Source organism: Pelophylax lessonae, assembly GCF_965119305.1.
Source record: "Pelophylax lessonae genome assembly, chromosome: 5".
In the NCBI taxonomy this organism is placed as follows: Eukaryota; Metazoa; Chordata; class Amphibia; order Anura; family Ranidae; genus Pelophylax; species Pelophylax lessonae.
The window spans coordinates 221,082,454-221,103,139 of record NC_138772.1 but is presented as its reverse complement, the minus strand read 5'-3'; the positions used below and the strand labels follow the sequence as shown (position 1 = coordinate 221,103,139).

The 20,686-nt window shown below is 42.3% G+C and overlaps 1 protein-coding gene across 1 annotated transcript in view; it reads left to right on the top strand.

Moving 5' to 3' along the window:
• The window catches only part of SPMIP7 (sperm microtubule inner protein 7), a 108,389-nt gene extending 95,649 nt beyond the window's left edge, over window positions 1-12,740 (top strand). Inside the window, exons 8-9 of the mRNA XM_082259794.1 lie at window positions 7,917-8,024; window positions 12,542-12,740. Coding sequence (XP_082115920.1) covers window positions 7,917-8,024; window positions 12,542-12,650 — 217 coding nt within the window. The 3' untranslated portion in view covers window positions 12,651-12,740. The remainder of the gene's footprint in view (window positions 1-7,916; window positions 8,025-12,541) is intronic.
• Window positions 12,741-20,686: the final 7,946 nt, after the last annotated feature.

The following is a 20,686-nucleotide window of genomic DNA, read 5'->3' as shown; positions in this document are numbered from 1 at the left end:
TTACATAAATTTTATTTGGGTACAGTGTCACAGGACAGTACAATTGTCAGTTAAAGTAATGCACTGCTGTATCGCAAAAAAAGGCCCGGTCATGAAGGAGGGTAAATCTTCTGGAGGTCAAGTGGTTAATCTCACATGATAGATCTTGACTAGGGAAGGGCTGGATGTTCGAATCAAATGTAAGTTCGACTCAAACTTTGGGTGTTCGTGTGTTCGCCAAACACACGAACATCCAGGGCGCTCAGGGGCAAGTTCGCCCGCCGATGAGCGGCCCATAATGCACTGCACAATTGCAGTGCATTATGTGCTTGTGATTGGCCAAAGCATGCACCTGTATGCTTTGGCCAATCACAGCACAATTTCCTGTCAGAGCCATGATGGGCCAAAGGCAGGTTGCGTTTAGCCCATCATGGCTCAGGGGCTAAGTCCATGCCCCCCACTATATAAGGCTGCTACTTACATGGCAGCTGTGTATAGTGTGTGATAATAGAGATTAGGCAGGTAGTTAGTGGATAGTGTGTTGAGTCAGTTTAGTGCAGTCAGTGTAGTGTTCAGGTTAACTCCACTTTTAAAATGTATAGACATGTTGTAGTCCTGGGTCCCCTCTCGGTGCTCCCCAACTTTTGTGTCCCTGTCACTTATAGTTCATGAGCAATGCTTTGCCAAGCTGACCAATATTTCCCATAGATGCCAATGTGGACTGAAAGCTGAAAATTGGTCTAGGCAGGAAGGGGGTGAAAGTGCCCTGTATTTAAGTGGTTAAGGGGAACCCTATGACAGAATTAAAGAAAAAACGGCATGGGGTCCCCCCAAAAAAAAATCTATACCAGACCCTTTGGGTCTGGTACAGATTTTAAGGGTAACTCTATGCCAAAATGAAAAAAAAAAAAAATCCATTGTCAATCACGACGCTCGGCGCACCCAAAAAATAGAAAGAAAATGAATGCCGAATGACACTCTTGAGCTTTGAAAGCCATTTTATAGGCAAGGGGTGGGGCCATGTTGGACAAGGGTCTCTTCCTGACAACCCTGGACTGTGGTTGTCGGGGTCTTCGGGTGGGGGGCTTATCGGAATCTGAAAGTCCCCTTTAACAAGGGAGCCCCCAGATCCCGCTCCCCCCCCCATGTGAATGGGTATTGGGTACATCGTACCCCTACCCATTCACCAAAAAAGTGTCAAAATGTAAAAAACACAAAAAACTGTTTTTAAGGCCTTTATTAAAAAATATAGTGTCCCTCTAAGTAAATCCATCGTCAATCACGCCGCCCACCAGACCAGAAAAATAGAAAAAATTAAAAATGCTCTTGCCTCTTGGGAGGCCTCTTGCCGTATGCCCGCTCTGCGATTTGACATTTCTTATATAGGCAAGGGGCGGGGCCACCCACCTACATCACCCAGTGGCACTGCCCCCTTCTAAAGTCATGTGACAGCGTTCAGTGTATTACAGAGTGTTCGTCGGGGGCAAACACTTGGCTAACACCCTGCAGATTCGGGTGTTCTGCAAATGGCCAAACACTCATGCTTGGGCCGAACCGTTCGTCTATCACTAATAGATAGATTTGTTTATTAAAATCGTATAAAATGCCACTTTAAAATTGTATGGGTTTAAAAAAAACAAAAAACAAAATACAATGTAAATGCAGCCAAACCCATTGTAGCTCATGCATGTGATTCAATTTTGTGTTTTGCTGTACAGTACATAATGGCACAGAGTATGACATGTAATGGTAGAATCATTTACTCACCACAGAGTAGATGAAGTTTATTAAAGTTATATTAAATGTTAAATTATTGGGAAAAAAAAAACAAAAAAAAAAATGTATACTTACCTGCTCTGTGCAATGTTTTTCCACAGAGCAGGCCTGATCCTCCTCTTCTCAGCCTGCCGGAGCTCCCAGCTCCTCGTCTTCTCTGAGTGCCCCCATAACAACTCATCTGCGCTCGCTTTTGAGCCCCACTCTGTGTCCATAAGACACACAGAACGGGGCTTGGCGCCACCCTCCACTCTCTTCTTATTGGCTCACTGGCTGTGATTGAGCCAATGGCTCCTGCTGCTGTGTCTCAGTGAATGAAGAGGCAGAGACCCGGGGGAGAAGCTGCTCTTGTGCACATCACTGGATCGGGATCATGCTCAGGTAAGTATTGGGGGGGGGGGGCTGAGGGGGAGCGGCATACTGAAAGTTTTTTTACCTTCATGCATAGAACGCATGAAAGTAGATGACCTTCTAACTATACAATCACTTTAATCCTTTTTTAGAAAAGCCATTTCTAGACATTGTTGAAAATCATCTTTTATTTTGATGGTCTGGGAGCCATCTTGTCAAATCTTCAGTGCCTTAGAGTATTTCTTCAGTACAAGTCACTAAAGCTAATTGGACCGTAGTCCATGGATTTTACCGGCATCACCAGACGTTATTGTATATAAAAAAAACTTTTATTGATGCAAAAATAAAATCTTAAAACCATACAAGGTACAAGCACAGTAGCATTCTGCACCTCATGTTGAAAGTGATGGTGGCTCAACTCATATGCAACAATATATTAATCACAAACTGACAATCAATGCCATATACATAGTAAAGTGTTGCACCACCCGTTCACATATAGCGTGACATAATTCGTATAGGACGGCTTCTTTAAAACACTTGGTGAGGAACCCTTTGTAGGATCTGTAGAGACTGTTACCATTTAAGTCTATCTGTAGTCAGTTTGTCCTTTGTTTCCTGTCTATTACCTTTGATGTCTGTTGTGGCCCTGGGGGGGGTGTTATAATGACGATTTTTAGCCTGCTTTACACCTGGGATGGAAAGGATTCAGTATGAGGGCTTTGATTGCTGTTACAGTGATTATCGCTGTAACAGCAATGTTTTGAATTGTCATGAATGGGTTTCTTTCCTAACAGCTGTTATTACTAGTATTATGTGATTGGCTGCAGCTAATCACATGGTACAGGGTTCTGTGATTTGCCCAGGTACCATGTGATAGCTGTGGGTCAATCACAGCATCACAAAACTAAACACATACAGTAACTGTGATGAATGTAACCCACTCAGTTGTGTGGGCACTGAGATTATGTGATTGCATAGTGGCATCTGAATCTCTCCAGGAGTGGAATCCGATCAAAAAAGATTATTTTTATAATATAATTCTCACACAGGATGTGATGTTCATGCGAGATGCTTGTGATAACTTTCCGCATGGTTTAATGTGGTATTTAAGGCATACTTCGGAAAGATAATATATGCAAGATTTTAACCACTTCCCGACCACCCACTGCTGATTTACTGTGGCAGTGTGGCCGCTCTAGTACCGGGTCTGGGGCGCACGCGTGCCTCTGGCGACCCGCTACTGCTGTGATCACACACAGCGGGTGCCCATCGGCGGGTACTGCGGATGTCCACCAGCATCCACTGATTGTACAGTACACAGGCAGAACGGTGATCTTCCTATGTAAACTACAAACAAACTAGAGAAAAAGTGGGGCTTTAAAGGCTCAGATGGTCAAAAGACTTAAACGCCACACATATTATATTTAAAAATGCATTTTATTAATTCAATTAAAAAAGGCAAAACCTATGCCTCAAAACACACATATATATAATAACCACATATTATAAAAACAGAACACTACGTAGGTAGCCAGATGGTACAAGTCTCAAAACAGTAGGATATGGTCCCTGTTAATTTCCAATGCGTTTCGCTTGACTTCGCTTCTTCAGGGCTTAGGACAGAGACCAGAGAACCAGCTAGTGTTCAACGCGAAGTCAAGCGAAACGCGTTGGCAATTAACAGGGACCATATCCAACTGTTTTGAGACTTGTACCATCTGGCTACCTACGTAGTGTTCTGTTTTTATAATATGTGGTTATTATATATGTGTATTATATATGTGTGTTTTGAGCCATAGGTTTTGCCTTTTTTAATTGAATTAATAAAATGCATTTTTAAATATAATATGTGTAGCGTTTAAGTCTTTTGACTATCTGAGCCTTTAAAGTCCCACTTTTTCTCTAGTTTGTTTGCAGTCTACGAGGTGTGGCTCTTATCTTACGGCTAATTTTTTCTTAATATTCCTATGTAAACTAGGCAGATTGCCATTCTGTTAGTAGGTAAGGTACGGTACAAGAACATGGATCAATGCCTTCCCATAGTAAAATCACCTCCCCCATAGTGAGAAAGCACATGGTAGGCATAAAGTTGATCCTTTGATCCCCCCTGATGGTAACCCCCTTCCAGCCAGTGTCATTAGTACAGTGGCAGTGCATATTTTTTAGTACTGATTACTGTATTAGTGTCGCTGGTCCCCAAAAAGTGTCAGTTAGTGTCCAGTGGTTCACCACAATATCCACCGCAATATCGCAGTCCCGCTATAAGTTGCTGATCACCGCCATTGCTAGTAAAAAAATATTAACCACTTTAGCCCCAGCCACTGTGCTGCTACTGCGGCACAGTGGCTCGTTCCTGTCCAGCGACGTAGACCTACGTCGCTGGACTCCTCCCCCTGTAGGCGGCGCTCGGAGGCGCGCTCCCGCTGTTTTCAGTCACAGCGGGAGTCGGGCCAGGGGAGGAGCGTCGGGGAATCGAGTGAGGAGATCCGTCCGCCTGTGTAAACAGAGCGGGTGGATCTCCTAAGTGACAGGGACTGACAGATCGGAGTGTTCAGCATAGCTGAACATCCGATCTGTCCTTCTGTCACTCAGTCACCTCCCCCCCCCACACGTCAGTAAGCACCAGGCATACATTAACCCCTCCCTCTCCAATAAAATTAACCCCTTCACTGCCAGTTTCATTTTTACAGTAACAGTGCATATATATAGCACTGATTACTGCAGTAATGTCACTGGTACCCCCAAAAGTGTCAAAAATGTCAGTCAAGGGTCCAATCTGTAAGCCGCAATGTCGCAGTCCCGCATAAAAATCGCAGATCGCCGCCATTACGCGTTAAAAAAAAACACCAAAAATGACAGAAATCTTTGCCGTAGTTAGTAAACGCAATAACTTTTGCGCAAACCAATCAAAATACGCTTATCATGATTTTTTTTACCAAACATAGGTAGCAGAAAACAAATTGGCCAAAAATTTTAAAAAAATTTGATTTTTACATTTTTTTGGGGGGGAATTTCCTATAAAAAAATGTGATGAAAAATATTGTTATTTTTTCAAAATAAACGCTTTTTTTTGTTTATAGCGCAAAAAGTAAAAATCGCACAGGTGATCAAACACCACCAAAAGAAAGCTCTGTTTGTGGGAAAAAAAGGACGTAAATTTCGTTTGGGTAAGGCGTCGCACAACCGCGCAATTGTCAGTTAAAGTCGCACAGCGCCGAATCGCAAAAAGTGGCCTGGACGTAAGACAGCAAAATCCTCCGGTGGTAAAGTGGTTAATTAATTTGGCAAGAGACCGCGTTCTAATAAATACAATAAATAAATATCAATCCAATGAGTGAAAATACAAATATATAAAAAAAACTCAAATGTAAATCAATCCATATTAAAGTGAATCGTGAAAGTCCGTGATAAATAAATAGTATATAATTAGTAATAAATAATGTTATAATGTCCAACGTGGCCAAATCCAAGTAAAGTGCTTTTAGTGCCCATATTATTGGTTATGGTGGGTAAGAATCATTCACTGATATCCGTATAGTGGGTATGTGCTCTCCTTCACCTCCACCGCATGCACAGCCCACTTACCAGATACCCCTTAGGGTTTGGCGTTTCTATGGTATCCTGCTATGAGACACTCAATAATGAGCATGGTTCCAGGATCCAGATAGCCCTTAAGATATCCACTATGGTCCACTCAGTATTAAGCGAGGTTTTCAGGTTCCCAGCATAGATAAATTATAGTGTAATATTTCCAAACACCGTTTATTAAAAATAGTAGTAACTTACATTACAAAGTAAGAAAACCGTCTGGTGCTAAATACGATCAGGAACGCCGTTCCGCGTTCCAATTGCGCTCCAAAGGCCGGAGGTGACGTAGTGGCATTCATAGGATCCAACGTGTTTCGTCAGTGTGCGTCTGACGTCATCAGGAGTCACAACTAGTAAAAAATGAATTTAAAAAAATCTCATAGTTTGTAGATGTTATAACATTTGTACAAACCAATCAATCAATATATGCTTACTGAAATTTTTTATACCAAAAATATGTAGCAGAATACATATTAGCCTAAATAGATAAATAAATTTGATTTTTTTTTTATTGGGTATGTTAAATAGCAGAAATAATAAATGTTTTTTTTTTTTTTTTTTTAAATTGTCTGTCTTTTTTTATTTTATAGTGCAAAGAACAAAAACCGCAGAGGTGATCAAATACCACCAAAAGAAAGCTCAATGTGTGAATAAAAGGGACATAAATTAAATTTGGGTACAGTGTCGCACAACCGAGCAATTGTCAGTTAAAGTAACGCAGTGCCATATCGCAAAAAATGGCGTGGTCATGAAGGGGGGGGGGTAAATCTTTCAGGGGTCAAGTGGTTAATGAGAGTTTCTTTGTGAATTACACATTTTTTTTTTCTGTAACATTGTGCGTTATTTTACTGCATACTCGGATGTGGTAACATATCGCTTAGTGAATTGTGCCCACAGGTTCCACTCCTCTGTTTGTGATCTACTTCTAAATACTGATTTTCTACAAAACTGAAGCATGCTGGGAGTAGGAGGGGTTATACCTATCCGGCCAATGTCTTTTTTATATGTAAGTGTTCAAACACCCTGTTGGTGGCAGTATAACTCAATCGTATCAGTAATTTTTTGTCCCTTAACGCCAAGACTGACTTTACAGTGAGTACAAACTGCTGTTTTACTGTAAATAAAAATGTATACATTTTATTCTATAATGTGTCCCATTTAAAATAACACTGGTATAAAGCCTGGGAAAGTTATTTGCAAATGAAAACTGTGGATTTTTTTTCCTGCATTTTTTATACAACGCTGAAATAAATAACAATTGAAACTAATGAAATTGAAAAACAAATGTAAATATTAATGGTAAAATATATTTGAAATGAAAAAAATCAGCACAAAAAGAATTGCTAAAGAAAGAAGGGGAGGCAATTGGGGCTGATTAGGGTTAGCTGAGGTTTTATTAGTGGTTAAATAGGAAAACTTTCTATATTCTATTTTTTTTTTTTTTGTAACGTATCAGGTTTTCTTTAAGGTCCCACCTTTGATCTTCAAATGAATGAAATGGTAAATGCAGTAGTTATACAGTATCACCCAATGACACTTGCAAATTATCCACAAGTGTCATTTTGACAGCTGATTAATGTTGGTTAATGTTAACGACAGGGGGAGCAGTGGCAAAAGAGCTGAATCTCTAGATACATCCTAGAAATGCAAAACAGGCTTTCTACTCTCCTGCATGATCATTAGTAAGACCTATACATTGCTGAATGGGGTAAAACCTTGTGGGATCAGGCGTGGGGAGGGGGGGGACTTCTTGAATTTCCTAACTTACAACATGCACTCATTATTTGCCCTGAAAGTTCGCTATTTAATAACATATCTAACAAAGACCTGATATTTATCATGAAAAAGGTGTGTGATAGTAACATACTATATAGAAACATAGATTACTATGTAACTTTAGCTTTAATATTGTATCAGTTATAGTGGTTTCTTGTTCTTTATTTATTTATTTATTTTTATTTATTTTTTTGTGTGTTTTTAATTTTTTTTTTTTACCTTATGCCAGGATAACAAGACATAAAAAAAATCTTAGCCTTGGAGTTTTTAACTTTTCTATTATTTAAGTAATTTAGTATCCCTGGGTCACTATTGTTTGATCAAAATATGAGTGAAACACGATTAATCAGAGTGTCTGTTTACTTCTTTGTTGTATAACCTTGACAATGATGGCATCTCATTGTCTTTGGCATTACTAATGCTATTTACTTTTTCCTTTTTAGCACTCCAAACATTCCTGGATACACTGGCAGGGTTCATTGGATAGCTATCCACCCAGCAAATTTTAATCTTCCATCTCCCCCTTCATATGCAGACAAAAAAATGAATGGGTATGTGTGAGTTGAATTTCTGAAAGAGTTTTCATATGCTACAGTGTTAACCCTCTAGAGTGCTGCTTCGATTTGTCCTTCGTGCATTTTAGATCTATTAAGCTGTCTCTGCCATCATAGAAATCTTGTCTGTGAAGAACAACAAATAGCAGTCAATTTACAACCATATACTGTATATTATATAGTGCAAAATTAATTAACTATTAGTGCAAAGGTGAATCAACATACAGCATACCGCACTGCGTTCTGGGTGCGAGCTGAGACTTCCTGTCTCATACCCGAAACACTGAAGAGGCTACCACAGCGATGCTCAGAGCAAGCAATGTATTCTGTAAATGAATACAAAGCTTTCTCTGATTGGCTGAGTCATAGGATGTGACATCATGAGCCCCGCCTCTCTGATCCAGCCAATCGGAGGAAGCTTTGTATACCGCACATCCAGCAGCCTCACAAGTTAGCAAGGGACAAACGAACTTTGAAAAGTGTGTGGAAAGATGGATTTTTCCTTTAAGAGCTTCTAAAGGTAATTTTTTTTTAAAATAAAAAAGAAGTTATACTTACCTGCTCTGTGCAATGGTATTGCACAGAGTGTTTCCTTACTTCCTCTCTTGGAGTCCCCCACTGGCACTCCTCCGTTCCTCCTCCTCTTCGAGTATGACTCTGCAGTTGAACTCTATAGACACATACAGCGCTGCTCAACCCCCCCCCCCCCCACACACACACACACACACACACTCCTTTCCGCACACTACTCTCACAGTCTCCTGGGAGAAAAGAAAGAGAGTGCAGCACTGCTGGAGATGGGCACAGCGTGGGATTGAGAGAAGACCTGAAAGAACGAAGGTAAGTGTTTGGGGAGAGGGAGGGGGAGGGGGAGGGACAAGTAGTGGGCCTTTTGTTATTTAAATGCAGGGAATGCATTAGGGTAAAAAAAAGTTTTGACTTTAGAACCTATTTAGGGCTGGGGTTATGTCAAGGGTGGTGTAGGACAACAGTATGATGCAGCCAGTGAGAATCAGCATGATTGCAGTATTTAAATAGCATTTAGCAAAAAGGGGTAAGTTCAGTGGCACAGCAAGGGACAAGCAGCAGGATCACAGGTCAGCAATATGGCACAGCAAAGGTAATTCCATAATTACAGTGCAGCAATCCAGGCACTTCAAGAACAAACAGCAGGATCACAAGGCATCAGTATGGCAAAGCACAAGATAACTCCAGAATCATAAGGTAGCAATGTGGTACATCAAAAGAGTTAAGACTCACACTATAGGTGTCTAACAGTCCTGGCAAGCTGGCTGTTTTGACTCAACAGAGGGCTCTTTGAAGGATGATCAGCGGAATGAGGGTCAGGCAGCCACTCACTGGGTCCTGGGAGTTGTGGAGGCCCAGGATCACAGCTTCAGGTCCCCCAGGCAGCAAGGGACAGGATTAGGAGGGCAGAGTGTCACAGGGAGAAACTCCTGAGCTCAGGATGGGCAAAGAGAGTATTCTTATATGCCCTGTCTCAGCTTCAGGTCCACAAAGGCACAGGGGGCCAACACAACCAGAAGTCAGATTGCTACTGAGCCCTGTATCTCAACCCAAGCCAGAGTGCAATCCAGCAGCCAGGCCACCTGATGCTTAGCATCAGCTGCCATAGTCACAGACTCCAACTGATTCTGCCCCCACCACATAACTGGCACAGTGTTGGAAGAAGAGCATACTGTACCCACAAGGACTCTGGGGTGCCAGGTGAGAGGAAATCTGAATCCTGCGTGGGGTGAATCCTTCTACATAAAGCAGCAGAGGGTTGAACTGCCCAGCACCTCACACACAGGTGCTGTGGAGTGCTAGAAACTGGGGAAGGAATGATGCCTCTAGCTAGTGTGTCCTCTCCCACGTAAGCGATCGGTGTTGAGGGAGGAAGATACATGTGCAGAGCAGGAGAGAGGGTGCCTGTGACAGATTGTATAAAAAAAGGGATTATTCCAAATCAGTGGTAAAGAGATTATCTTGAAGAAATGTACCTCTCAGATGCATAACATGAAAATGTAGACATGAATAAACTGAAAAGAATAAACTTGAAAATCTTTGGATACAGTACCTCACAAAAGTGAGTACACCCCTCACATTTTTGTAAATATTTTATTATATCTTTTCATGTGACAACACTGAAGAAATGTCACTGTGTCACCTGACTCGTTAGTGTTACAAGGTCTCAGGTGTGAATGGGGAGCAGGTGTGTTCAATTTGGTGTTATCGCTCTCACTCTCTCATACTGGTCACTGGAAGTTCAACATGGCCCCTCATGGCAAAGAACTCTCTGAGGATCTGAAAAATAGATTTGTTGCTCTACATAAAGATGGCCTAGGATATAAGAAGATTGCAAAACCCTGAAACTGAGCTGAAGCACAGTGGCCAAGACCATGCAGTGGTTTAACAGGACAGGCTCCACTCAGAGCAGGTTCCGCCATGGTCAACCAAAGAAGTTGGGTGCACTTGCTCAGCGTCATATATAGAGATTGTCTTTGGGAAATAGACGTATGAGTGCTGCCAGCATTCCTGCAGAGGTTGAAGGGGTGGGGGGGGGGGGGGGTTAGCTCAGACCATACGCCACATACTGCATCAAATTGGTCTGCACAGCTGTCGTCCCAGAAGGAAGCCTCTTCTAAAGATGATGCACAAGAAAGCCTGCAAACAGTTTGCTGAAGACAAGCAGACTAAGGACATGGATTACTGGAACCATGTCCTGTGGTCTGATGAGTTTAAGATAAACGTATTTGGTTCACATGGTGTCAAGCGTGTGTGACGGCAACCAGGTGAGGAGTACAAAGACAATTATGTAATACCTACAATCAAGCATGGTGGTGGGATTGTCATGGTCTGGGGCTGCATGAGTGCTTTAAGCACTGGGGAGCTACAGTTCATTGAGGGAACCATGAATGCCAACATGTACTGTGACATACTGAAGCAGAGCATGGGCCGCAGAGCAGTATTCCAACATAACGACCACAAACACACCTCCAAGACCACCACTGCCTTGCTAAAGAAGCTGAGGGTAAAGGTGATGGACTGGCCAAGCATGTCTCCAGACCTAAACCCTATTGAGCTTCTGTGGGGCATCCTCAAACAGAAGGTGGAGGAGCGCAAGGTCTCTAACATCCACCAGCTCCTGGCTGTGTGTTGAGTTATTTTGAGGGGACAGTAAATTTACACTGTTATACAAGCTGTACACTCACTACTTTACATTGTAGTGTCATTTCTTCAGTGTTGTCACATGAAAAGATATAATAAAATATTTACAAAAATATTACAAAGGCGGACAGGCAGGTAAGTAACTTTAATTGCAGAGAAGACAAAGCATGTCTCTTTTGCACTAAAATTCCTGCCTGTTTGCCCATTTATAATTTTGTCCTAAAGTTCCACTTTAAAGCGGTAGTAAACTTTACCAACAAAATTCTAAAAAATGAATATAGGCACTAAACAAAATCCCTTTATATCAATCTGCCTGATAAATAAACCCATTTGGTTCCTTTTTACTTTTTTTTAGCTGATTTTGCCTTCTCTGTCTCCCATCCTTAGCCGGCACAATTTTACTGTTCCCTTCTGCATCTGTACAATGTAAAACCTCTGCCCTTTCATGTTGTAATGGCCAGAATAGTGAGAGTGAGCAATCTGGTGATTTTCATTCCGGGATTAGAAGGTTGTGCATGGGGCTGTACTCTCGCGGGATTTCAATGCAATGCCGCAAAGACTGGATGATGTAGGCACAGCATCTGCCGTAATGGAGAGCATGCTGTCAATCCCCGCAAATATGGGCATGCGCCAGTGACGTCATTACATCGATCCTGGCTAAATTGCAACAGAATGGCACAGGTTAGATAAAATGTAAAAAGAGGAAGTAATACTATTGAGTTCACTATCACTTTAAAGTAGAAGATGTTTCATAAATTGAGTCCAGTGTCTTTCTCGATCCACTGATATTCATCTTTCTAGAGATCCCCCATAGACAGCAATAAAAACTTAACAGGGATATGAATCCTTTCTTACTCTACCCAAAAAAAAACTTTTGGATATACAAGTACTTAAAAAAATGTCAAAATAACCTCTAGTTTATCATTCACACCTGAGCGTAGCGTTTTTCGCGCGTTTTTTACCGCGATTTTACCGCGATTTTTGCGGCGTTTTTTACCGCGATTTTACCGCGATTTTTACCGCGATTTTTGTGCAGGCGTTTTTAGATTGAATAGAGATCAATGGAAAACGCCTGTAATCTGCCCAAAAAGAAGCTCATGTACTTTTTTGAGCGTTGGGCGTTTTGTATACAGCTTCAAAACGCTCAGATGTGAACAGGGGCCATTGAAATGAATAGGATTTGTCTTGTTGGGCGTTTTGAGAGCTGATCCTAGAGCAGAAAAACGCCCCAAAAACGCCCCAAAACGCCTACATGTGAACGGAGCCTAAATGTAAATATGTTTTCAAACATGACATATTAAGACAGAACTTTGTGATCATATATTTTCATACTTTTGTTTCAGATCTCCTATTGGAAGTAGAAGTGGTTCTGCATACAAACACCAGGGGCCTCTTTCCAAAATGATCACTACAGTTTCACCATGCAATCCTTACAATAAAGTGGAAAAATAAATGCTCTCTTAAGATCATTTATATTGATAGAAAATGAATTAAAAAACAAATAAGTCACAAATGTAGCAATTGCCAGTTTGTATGGTTGAATGAGAATAACACAGCAAATTGTAAAAATAAATGCATCTCAACTTAGCAACTCTTTAGTGATTATCTTTGTTTTGTTTTTTCTTTTAAATCTATGTTTGAAATATTAAAGGTATAATTCACATATATGCAAGAGGATTCTTACAATCCAATGTGTCACCTAAGTTCTTTAAAGCTACAGTATTTTGTAGATAAGAAAAAAAAAAAATTGAATAAGATCCTGTAAAGTAAGAGATGTTATATTTGCCCGCCCCAGTACTTGTTTGTTGAATCATTGTTCTGTGCTGTTCATAGACTTTTCACATCCAACATACTTCCTGGTGTGTCTGCTGCCCGTGCCTCCGCCATATTCTATGGTTCCTCCCTTGGCCCTCTATGTCAATATTGTGTCTTGTAGTATGTAGGAGCTAACAGGAAGAACCACAGGTCATGGCAGGGGATGCAGCACTAAATGCCTACTGAATCACAGCTTATATTGTTTGACATGGGTCAGTACAGGCATTATTTTCAAGATTTTAATCATTGGTTATGTAAGGTGCCTCATTGTTGCACAGTGGGTGTTCAAAAATATTTCTTCAGGTTGCTTTGCTCTTCCATTAATAGTGTAGCATTACTCCATGGGAGCTTCTGGTTATGGGTTCCCCTGGGTTACCATTACCAACAGCAAGGCAGTTCAACATGTTCAAAGTGATTTTTGGCCCAGTCAGGAAACAGTCTAGGAGCCTTGTTTTTTGTGTTTTTATTGAGAACTTGGATGGGAGAAGGGATACTCCAACTTTTGTAACTATGCACAATAGGCTTGGACGACTGAATAATGCTGAATAGCGCTGAGTAATGCTGAGTTGCGGCTAGGCCGCTGCTTCACCTTGACATTAGCAGAGAAGTAATAGTAAGTGAACTTTCTGAGGTAAACTGTACTGTAAAGCAGAGCAAACTTCAGGGCCCGTCCCGGCACCCCCTTTGTTCCTATTCTTCAAGGTCAACTACAAGGCACCCCCTTTACTGTTACACTTTCTGTGTAAGCTAGCTCATTGATCCCCTGACTTCTCTGGAGTGGTCCCTTTTCCTAGGCAGACCCTTTGGCAAATCTCCTGATACTCACGGACACGGTTTTTCGCAAGAGACTCTGCCAGCAGCTCCACTCTCAGCACTCTGGATCCTCTGCAGCTCAGCTCCACGCCTGGTTCACTAGGCCGACTGCCTGAACCACCTTCCTCACACCTGCAGGAAGAGAGACAGCCGTTCACCTCCTTCTGGGACTTTGCTCCCGCCAAAAGACGCCCTGTCACATGCCCCCTCAGTATTTATGGTCAATCCCAGGATGCATTACAGGAATGCCCTCCCACTGGGACTGCCATAAAACCTGATGTGCCACTGGCTAGGTTTCCTCCACTGTCCAACATGCTCCCTCATTGGATACAGTGGGGACCCTCCTTTAGACCCAGTGAATCACACCTGGAAACATGTGACAGGCAACCTAATAGATCAGGCTCCCCTGATAAGCAGCAGGAGCAAAAGATGCTTTTACCTAGCACCTACCTAACTAGGAGGGTGCTACAACAGAATTTACCTTTTCCACCTTTACATTTGCAATAGGTGCTACAATCATCACCACTAACCACATATGCATGACATCAGGTCTGTCCTTTTCATTACCTCTCATTTTTTTTCTAACCTCCTCATATGCAAAACGTTTGTGATTTTGTATGGCTCCTTGTGTTCAAAAACTAGAATGTCTTTGAGCTGTCACCACAAGTGCCACTGTCCCTTACCGCAGGGACAGGTGGAGATTTTGAAAAAAACTTTTTAACAGGCAAGCAGGTGTTAGAAGAGATGAGGAGGAATAAGTGGCAGATATATCTTTCTGTTGTGAAGGTGAACCATTAATAAGGTTGTCTGTTTGGATAGGATAAGCTGATCTGTTCATACGCTGCTCAAAAAAATTAAAGGAACACTTTTTATTCAGATTATAGCAGCAAGTCAAACTCCTGGGATATTGATCTGGTCAGTTTAGTAGCAAAAGGGGGTTAATCAGTTTTAGCTGCTTCTCTGGTAATGAAATTAACAACAGGGGCACTAGATGGGCAACAATGAGACAACCTCCAAAACAGGAATGGTTTTACAGGTGTAGACCACTGAAATGTTTTCAGTACTCATCTTTTCTGACCGTTTTTCACTAGTTTTGCATTTGGCTAGGGTCAGTGTCACTACTGGTAGCATGAGGCGATACCTGGACTCTAAAGAGGTTGCACAGGCATTTCAACTCCTCCAGGATGGCACATCAATACATGCCATGGTCAGAAGCTTTGCTGTGTCTCCCACCACGGTCTCAAGAGCATAGAGGAGATTCCAGGAGAGAGTCCTTAATCCATCAGCCGAGAGAAAAGGAAATATGATCTGAAGTATACACGGTGACAAACCTCCATCCCTAAATTATACATACAAAAGGGGACAATGGTCGTGGGACTTTAGATGAGGTAGGTCACTTACACAATAGCATGATTTTAGAATAATAAATGAATGGTTCATTGAATATTTCATAGTAAACATATAAATATAGAAATTCCATGATCCAGATAAAATACAGATAAATATGTAAAAAACAGACATAAATAAGATGTATTCCATGGAAAAGATACAATTCATATTACAGTAAATAAATATATCATAAATAAATTGAATATAAATAGTATATAATGAACAATGCATGGTCAATCTCCAGAGCATATACTGTAGATGTGAAGACATATTACCTGGAGATTGACCATGCATTGTTCATTATATACTATTTATATTTATATTCAATTTATTTATAATATATTTATTTACTGTACTATGAATTGTATTTTTCCATGGAATACATCTTATTTATGTCTGTTTTTACATATTTATCTATATGTTATCTGGATCGTGGAATTTCTATATATATATATATGTTTACTATGAAATATTCAATAAAACATTAATTTATTATTCTAAAATCATGCTATTGAGTAAGTGACCTACCTCTTCTAAAGTCCCACGACCATTGTCCCCTTTTGTAGATTAATCCATTAGCAGGACCGGTGTCTGCTCCTTTGTGCAAGGAGAAACAGGATGAGCACTGCCAGAGCCCTACAATATGACCTCCAGCAGGCCATATGTGAATATTTCTGACCAAACAATCCGAAACAGACTTCATGGGAGAGGGTGGCCTGAGGGTCCAAACGTCCTCTAGTGGGCCCTGTGCTCACTGCCTTCCACCAAGGAGCTCGATAGGTATTTGCAATTGAACACCAGGATTGAAAGGTCCGCCACTGGAGCCCTGTGCTTTTCACAGATGAGTACAGGTTCTCCCTGAGCACATGTGACAGACGTGAAAGGGTGAGGAGAAGCCATGGAGAACATTATGCTGCCTGTAACATTGTTCAACATGACCAGTTTGGTGGTGGGTCAGTGATGGTCTGGGAAAGCATATGCATGGAGAGACGCACAAACCTCTACAGGCTAGACAATTACACCCTGACTGCCATTAGGTATTGGGATTAAATCTTTGGACCCATTTTCAGACCCTACGGTGGTGCAATGGGTCCTGGGTTCTTCCTAGTGCTTGACAATGCCCGGCCTCATGTGGCAAGAGTATGCAGCCAGTTCCTGGAGGATAAAGGAATTGTTACCATTGAATAGCCCCCACGCTCGCCTGACCTAAATCAAATTGAACACTTCTGGGACATTATGTTTTGGTCCATCTGACGACACCAGGTTGCACCTCAGTCTGTTCAGGAGCTCAGTAATTCCCTGGTTCAGATCTGGGAGGAAATACCCCAGGACACCATCCACTGTCTCAAAAGGAGCATGCCCCGACGTTGTCCGGCATGCAAACAAGCACGTGGGGGCCATACAAGCTACTGAGTACCATTCTGAGTTGTTGCAATGAAATTTCCGCAAAATGGACTAGCCTGCTGCATCATTTTTTCACTTTGATTTTTTCCAGGTGCTTTTTTTCAGTGCCACAGCTAGTGCTACTCTTTTTATATGACTTTTAGCATTATTGTTTGCTTCTTAAAGTCATGTAGCCCTACCCCTTAGAGCCCCATTAGATTTTGGGTCTCCCTATTCCTGCACAGCTAAGCAACATGCATTTTCCAACTTCCACACAGAGTCAGTAACCAGTCCATGGGCTTGTTTTTTTATTGAGGGAAACCAACTTGTATGGGAATAAGGGATTATGGAATGCCCAGCTTGAACTTGGTAGACTAGCCTGAGGACAAACTTAGTCTGCACGTACAAAGAAAAATGGATCCTTGACTGTACTCCCTCTGGAATAATATCAGTCTCTAGTGCATCAATAGCAAGGTTTCTCTTTCAGGCGCTCTATGTCCCCTTGATGAAAATCACAAAATCACAAACTTTCAGGAGCTATGTCCCCTTGGTGAAACCAACACTTGCAGAAAATACCAGCTCACCCTGCTGCCTTGAAAAGTGTCCCAGAGCAAGGTATTTAGGTTAACTGAGACACTGTCCCAATGAAAGCATGCTGGATATTGCATCTGGCAGCCTTCTCCCTTATTGGCCCTGGGAGTGATAGGTAGAGGTATTCACACTGCCCCCTTGAATCCTGCTGCCTTGGTAAGGCCTGCTGTTCAGGCCTCCTGCTGTGCAGGTCTTCCTATGCTAGACAGGGTGTCTCCTAGATGAGACTGAAGGGTGGTAAAGATTCCTCTCTTCAGCTTCCTCTCCAGCCTGGAGACAGAGCTCCCAGCCCCAGGGTCCCCTCCCAGGCATCACGATCCTCAGCACTCCATCTTCCACTCAACAACAACAATCCCCACTGGCCAGGCTCACCAATATTTATGGGCCTGTCTTACCACCCTGCCAGGTCTCCTGCCTGGGGATTGGTTTAAACTCTAATAAATATTCAGATCCTTATCTATGTACCTCCGCCCACTAGTTTCTAGAAGTTTCCATGGACCTCCAGAACCATGGGAAGGCGATAGAGGCCTGGTCTGCAGAGCCTTCCAGCCTGACCTTAAGCTGAACTCACAACAATTACCCAGACTCACATGAGCTCCTATGAGCCAGCTAAATTTACTTAACTGAACTGTACTGTACACTAGAGGATGCTACATATAATAATACTAATGGAAAATTATGTTGCAGCTTGAGACACCGCAAGAATACTATTTTTCCACAAATAACTATCAGAAATAATAAAGAACAACCTAATAAGTTGATATTTGTGTAAGACACTGCATGAACTATACTTTATTGTGTGCATCCTAAATGATTGTAAAATAAAAGCCAAGGAAAATACCTTCACTTAAAAATAATAATGAACAGACACATGCCTAGTTTTTCTTGGCAAACTAAAAGGTTGAAGTGTTTGTTACCCCAGCATTTCATATTTCTGATATGTGCCTGCTGTACCATGTACATGTATAGAAAAGTATTCAGTTCTTTATGTATTACTTCCTTGAATTGCCTGGTGTTCCTGCCAGACCCTCTGCTTTCCTAATAAAAACTGACCACACTAAGCAGTAGAACACAACGTAGTCAGTTCTATAGTTATGCTGGGAACTCAGCCTGCTCTCTTCCTTGCCCTGACACCCCCCCCCCCCACACACACACACACACACACACACACACACACTCACACAGCCATTTACTGGAAAGTTCAGTGTGCTGTTGCTTCTCCTCCCCCCAGCTCTTATGCATCTGAGAACTGTGTTCACTTATAAAAAAAAAAAGGGCAAAAAAGTTAGTTTAAGGGCTCTTTCAGACGGCCGCTCCGCTGTTTTTGTCCGCTGCAGGACTTTTTTTTTTTTTTTTCACGGAGCGGATGACATTTGTGTCATCCGCTCCGTATGCCCGCATATCATCCCCTCCGTTTGCGGATGATATGCGGACATAATGTAAGTCTATGGGGGATTGCGGATGTCAGCGGATGACACCGCTGACATCCGATTTTCCTTCCTTTCCGTTTTTTGAACGGAGGAAAAATAGGGTTCTGTTCCGTTCCAAACATACGGAACAGAACTGAAAGGAGGAAAATCGGATGTCAGCGGATGGTATTCCGCTGACATCCGCAATGCCATTGACTTACATTATGTCCGCAAATCATCCGCAAAAAAATAGGATGATTTGCGGACACACGGAGCGGCCGTGTGAAAGAGCCCATAATGTTTTTTTTTTTAATCACTAATACCCAAATGTTTTGCTTTTACATTTCTTTTTTAAACGAAATAGGTTGTTTTACAAGGTGATCGTTTTTTTTTTCTTTACAGTTTTCTTCAATAAACTAAATAACACGTTTTGGATGTTTAATTTTAATATGACTGAAAGAGACTGTGGTATAGCAATTTTTAAGCTAAAACATAGAGGAAGATTGGCAGTCTACAAAATGAAATTAAAGCGGAGCTCCACCCAAAAGGGGAAGCTCTGCTTATGTGCCCCCTCTGCTGCCACATTTGGCACCTTTCTGAGGGGGAAGAAGGAGGGGGGAGCGTTTACCTAGTTTTGACAGGTACCTGCTGCCACTTCGGGGTGACTTTGCCACAGCTAACTCATCCAGAAGTTTGGTTCCCCTCCTCCTTCCCCCGCCGCTGGGCCATTCACAAAGCGCAGCACACTTTGCGATTGCACAGTAGTAGCCGCAAGGCTTCACTGCTGGTTTCCCTACCCAAAATGGCGGTGGAAGCACCCGAGAGCCGATTGAAAAATTGTGTCCCAATACTAAAAGTCAGCAGCTACAGTACTATTTTTTTTCTGCAGGAGCCTAGAGCTACTCTTTAAAAATAAAAATAAAAATGTACATGAATGCCAGTCAAGAAGGGGAATTTTTTCTCCTGATGATTTTTTAGGTTAGGGTTCTTTAGGTATGTGCAGGGCAAAGAGGAAACTTTCCCTAAGCCCCTAACTCTTACCCTACCACTCACAATTGTACACACTATAATGAACACGAAATGCAGTGATTAAAGGGTTGTAAAGTCAGAAGTTTTTTTTATCTTAATGCATTCTATGCATTAAGATAAAAAAAAACCTACTGTGTGCAGCAGCCCCCCTCAGCCCCCTTAACCTTCCTAGCGGTATTCCCGAGCGTGACTCGGAGTTAGATTTTAGAGCCAAAAGCGGTAACCCCGAGCCACACTCGGGGTACCGCTAAGAAGATCGCTGGATCCTGGTAGAGGTTTTACTTACCTTTTCTCCGGGATCCAGCGATGTATGCGGGCGGTATGCGGCGGCGGAGCTTCCTCCCGATCGTCTGTGAGCCCCGACTTCCGTCTCCTGCAAAGTGACGTCCGCAGGGGGTGGAACCGGTGGCAAATTCAAAAAGTATAACACACTGATACACTGTAATCCTATTGGATTACATTCCCTAAATAAAATAAATTGACCTTTGATTGCCCCCCAGTGCTTTCTCCATTGCACTTCCTGCATTTTTCCTATACACTGTATCTGGACATTGCAGAGCGACCATGGCCTCAAACAAGCGCGCCGCAACATCAAAAGCGGTATATGACCTGCTGGGCGAGAGTGACAGTGATCCTGAATTGCTTGGAGAGTGGAGTGACAGCGATTCATGGGGAAGCTCGTCATCCGACGCAGAAAGTGAGTTCAGTGATGATGCTGTGACTGTGCCGAGCGATGTGCGTACTTGGTGCGTGATCGACTGCGGTACGGAGCACGTAGCGCCCCCAAGGTTCCCGTTTACCGGAGCACCTGGTATCAAAGTCGATGTTTAGGAGCATAACCCCTTGGCGTATCTGCAACTTTTTTTGACCGATGAGGTTATCGAAAAAATTGTTGTGGAGACCAATCGGTACCAGGAGCAACAAGCCGCAGCGCATCGGCGGTTTTCAAGGAGCAGGATGTGGGAACCCGTGACCAGTGCGGATATCTGGAAATTCCTGGGCCTAATTATTCTGCAGGGAGTGGTGGGAAAACCCCTGCAGAAGTGGTATTGGACCACA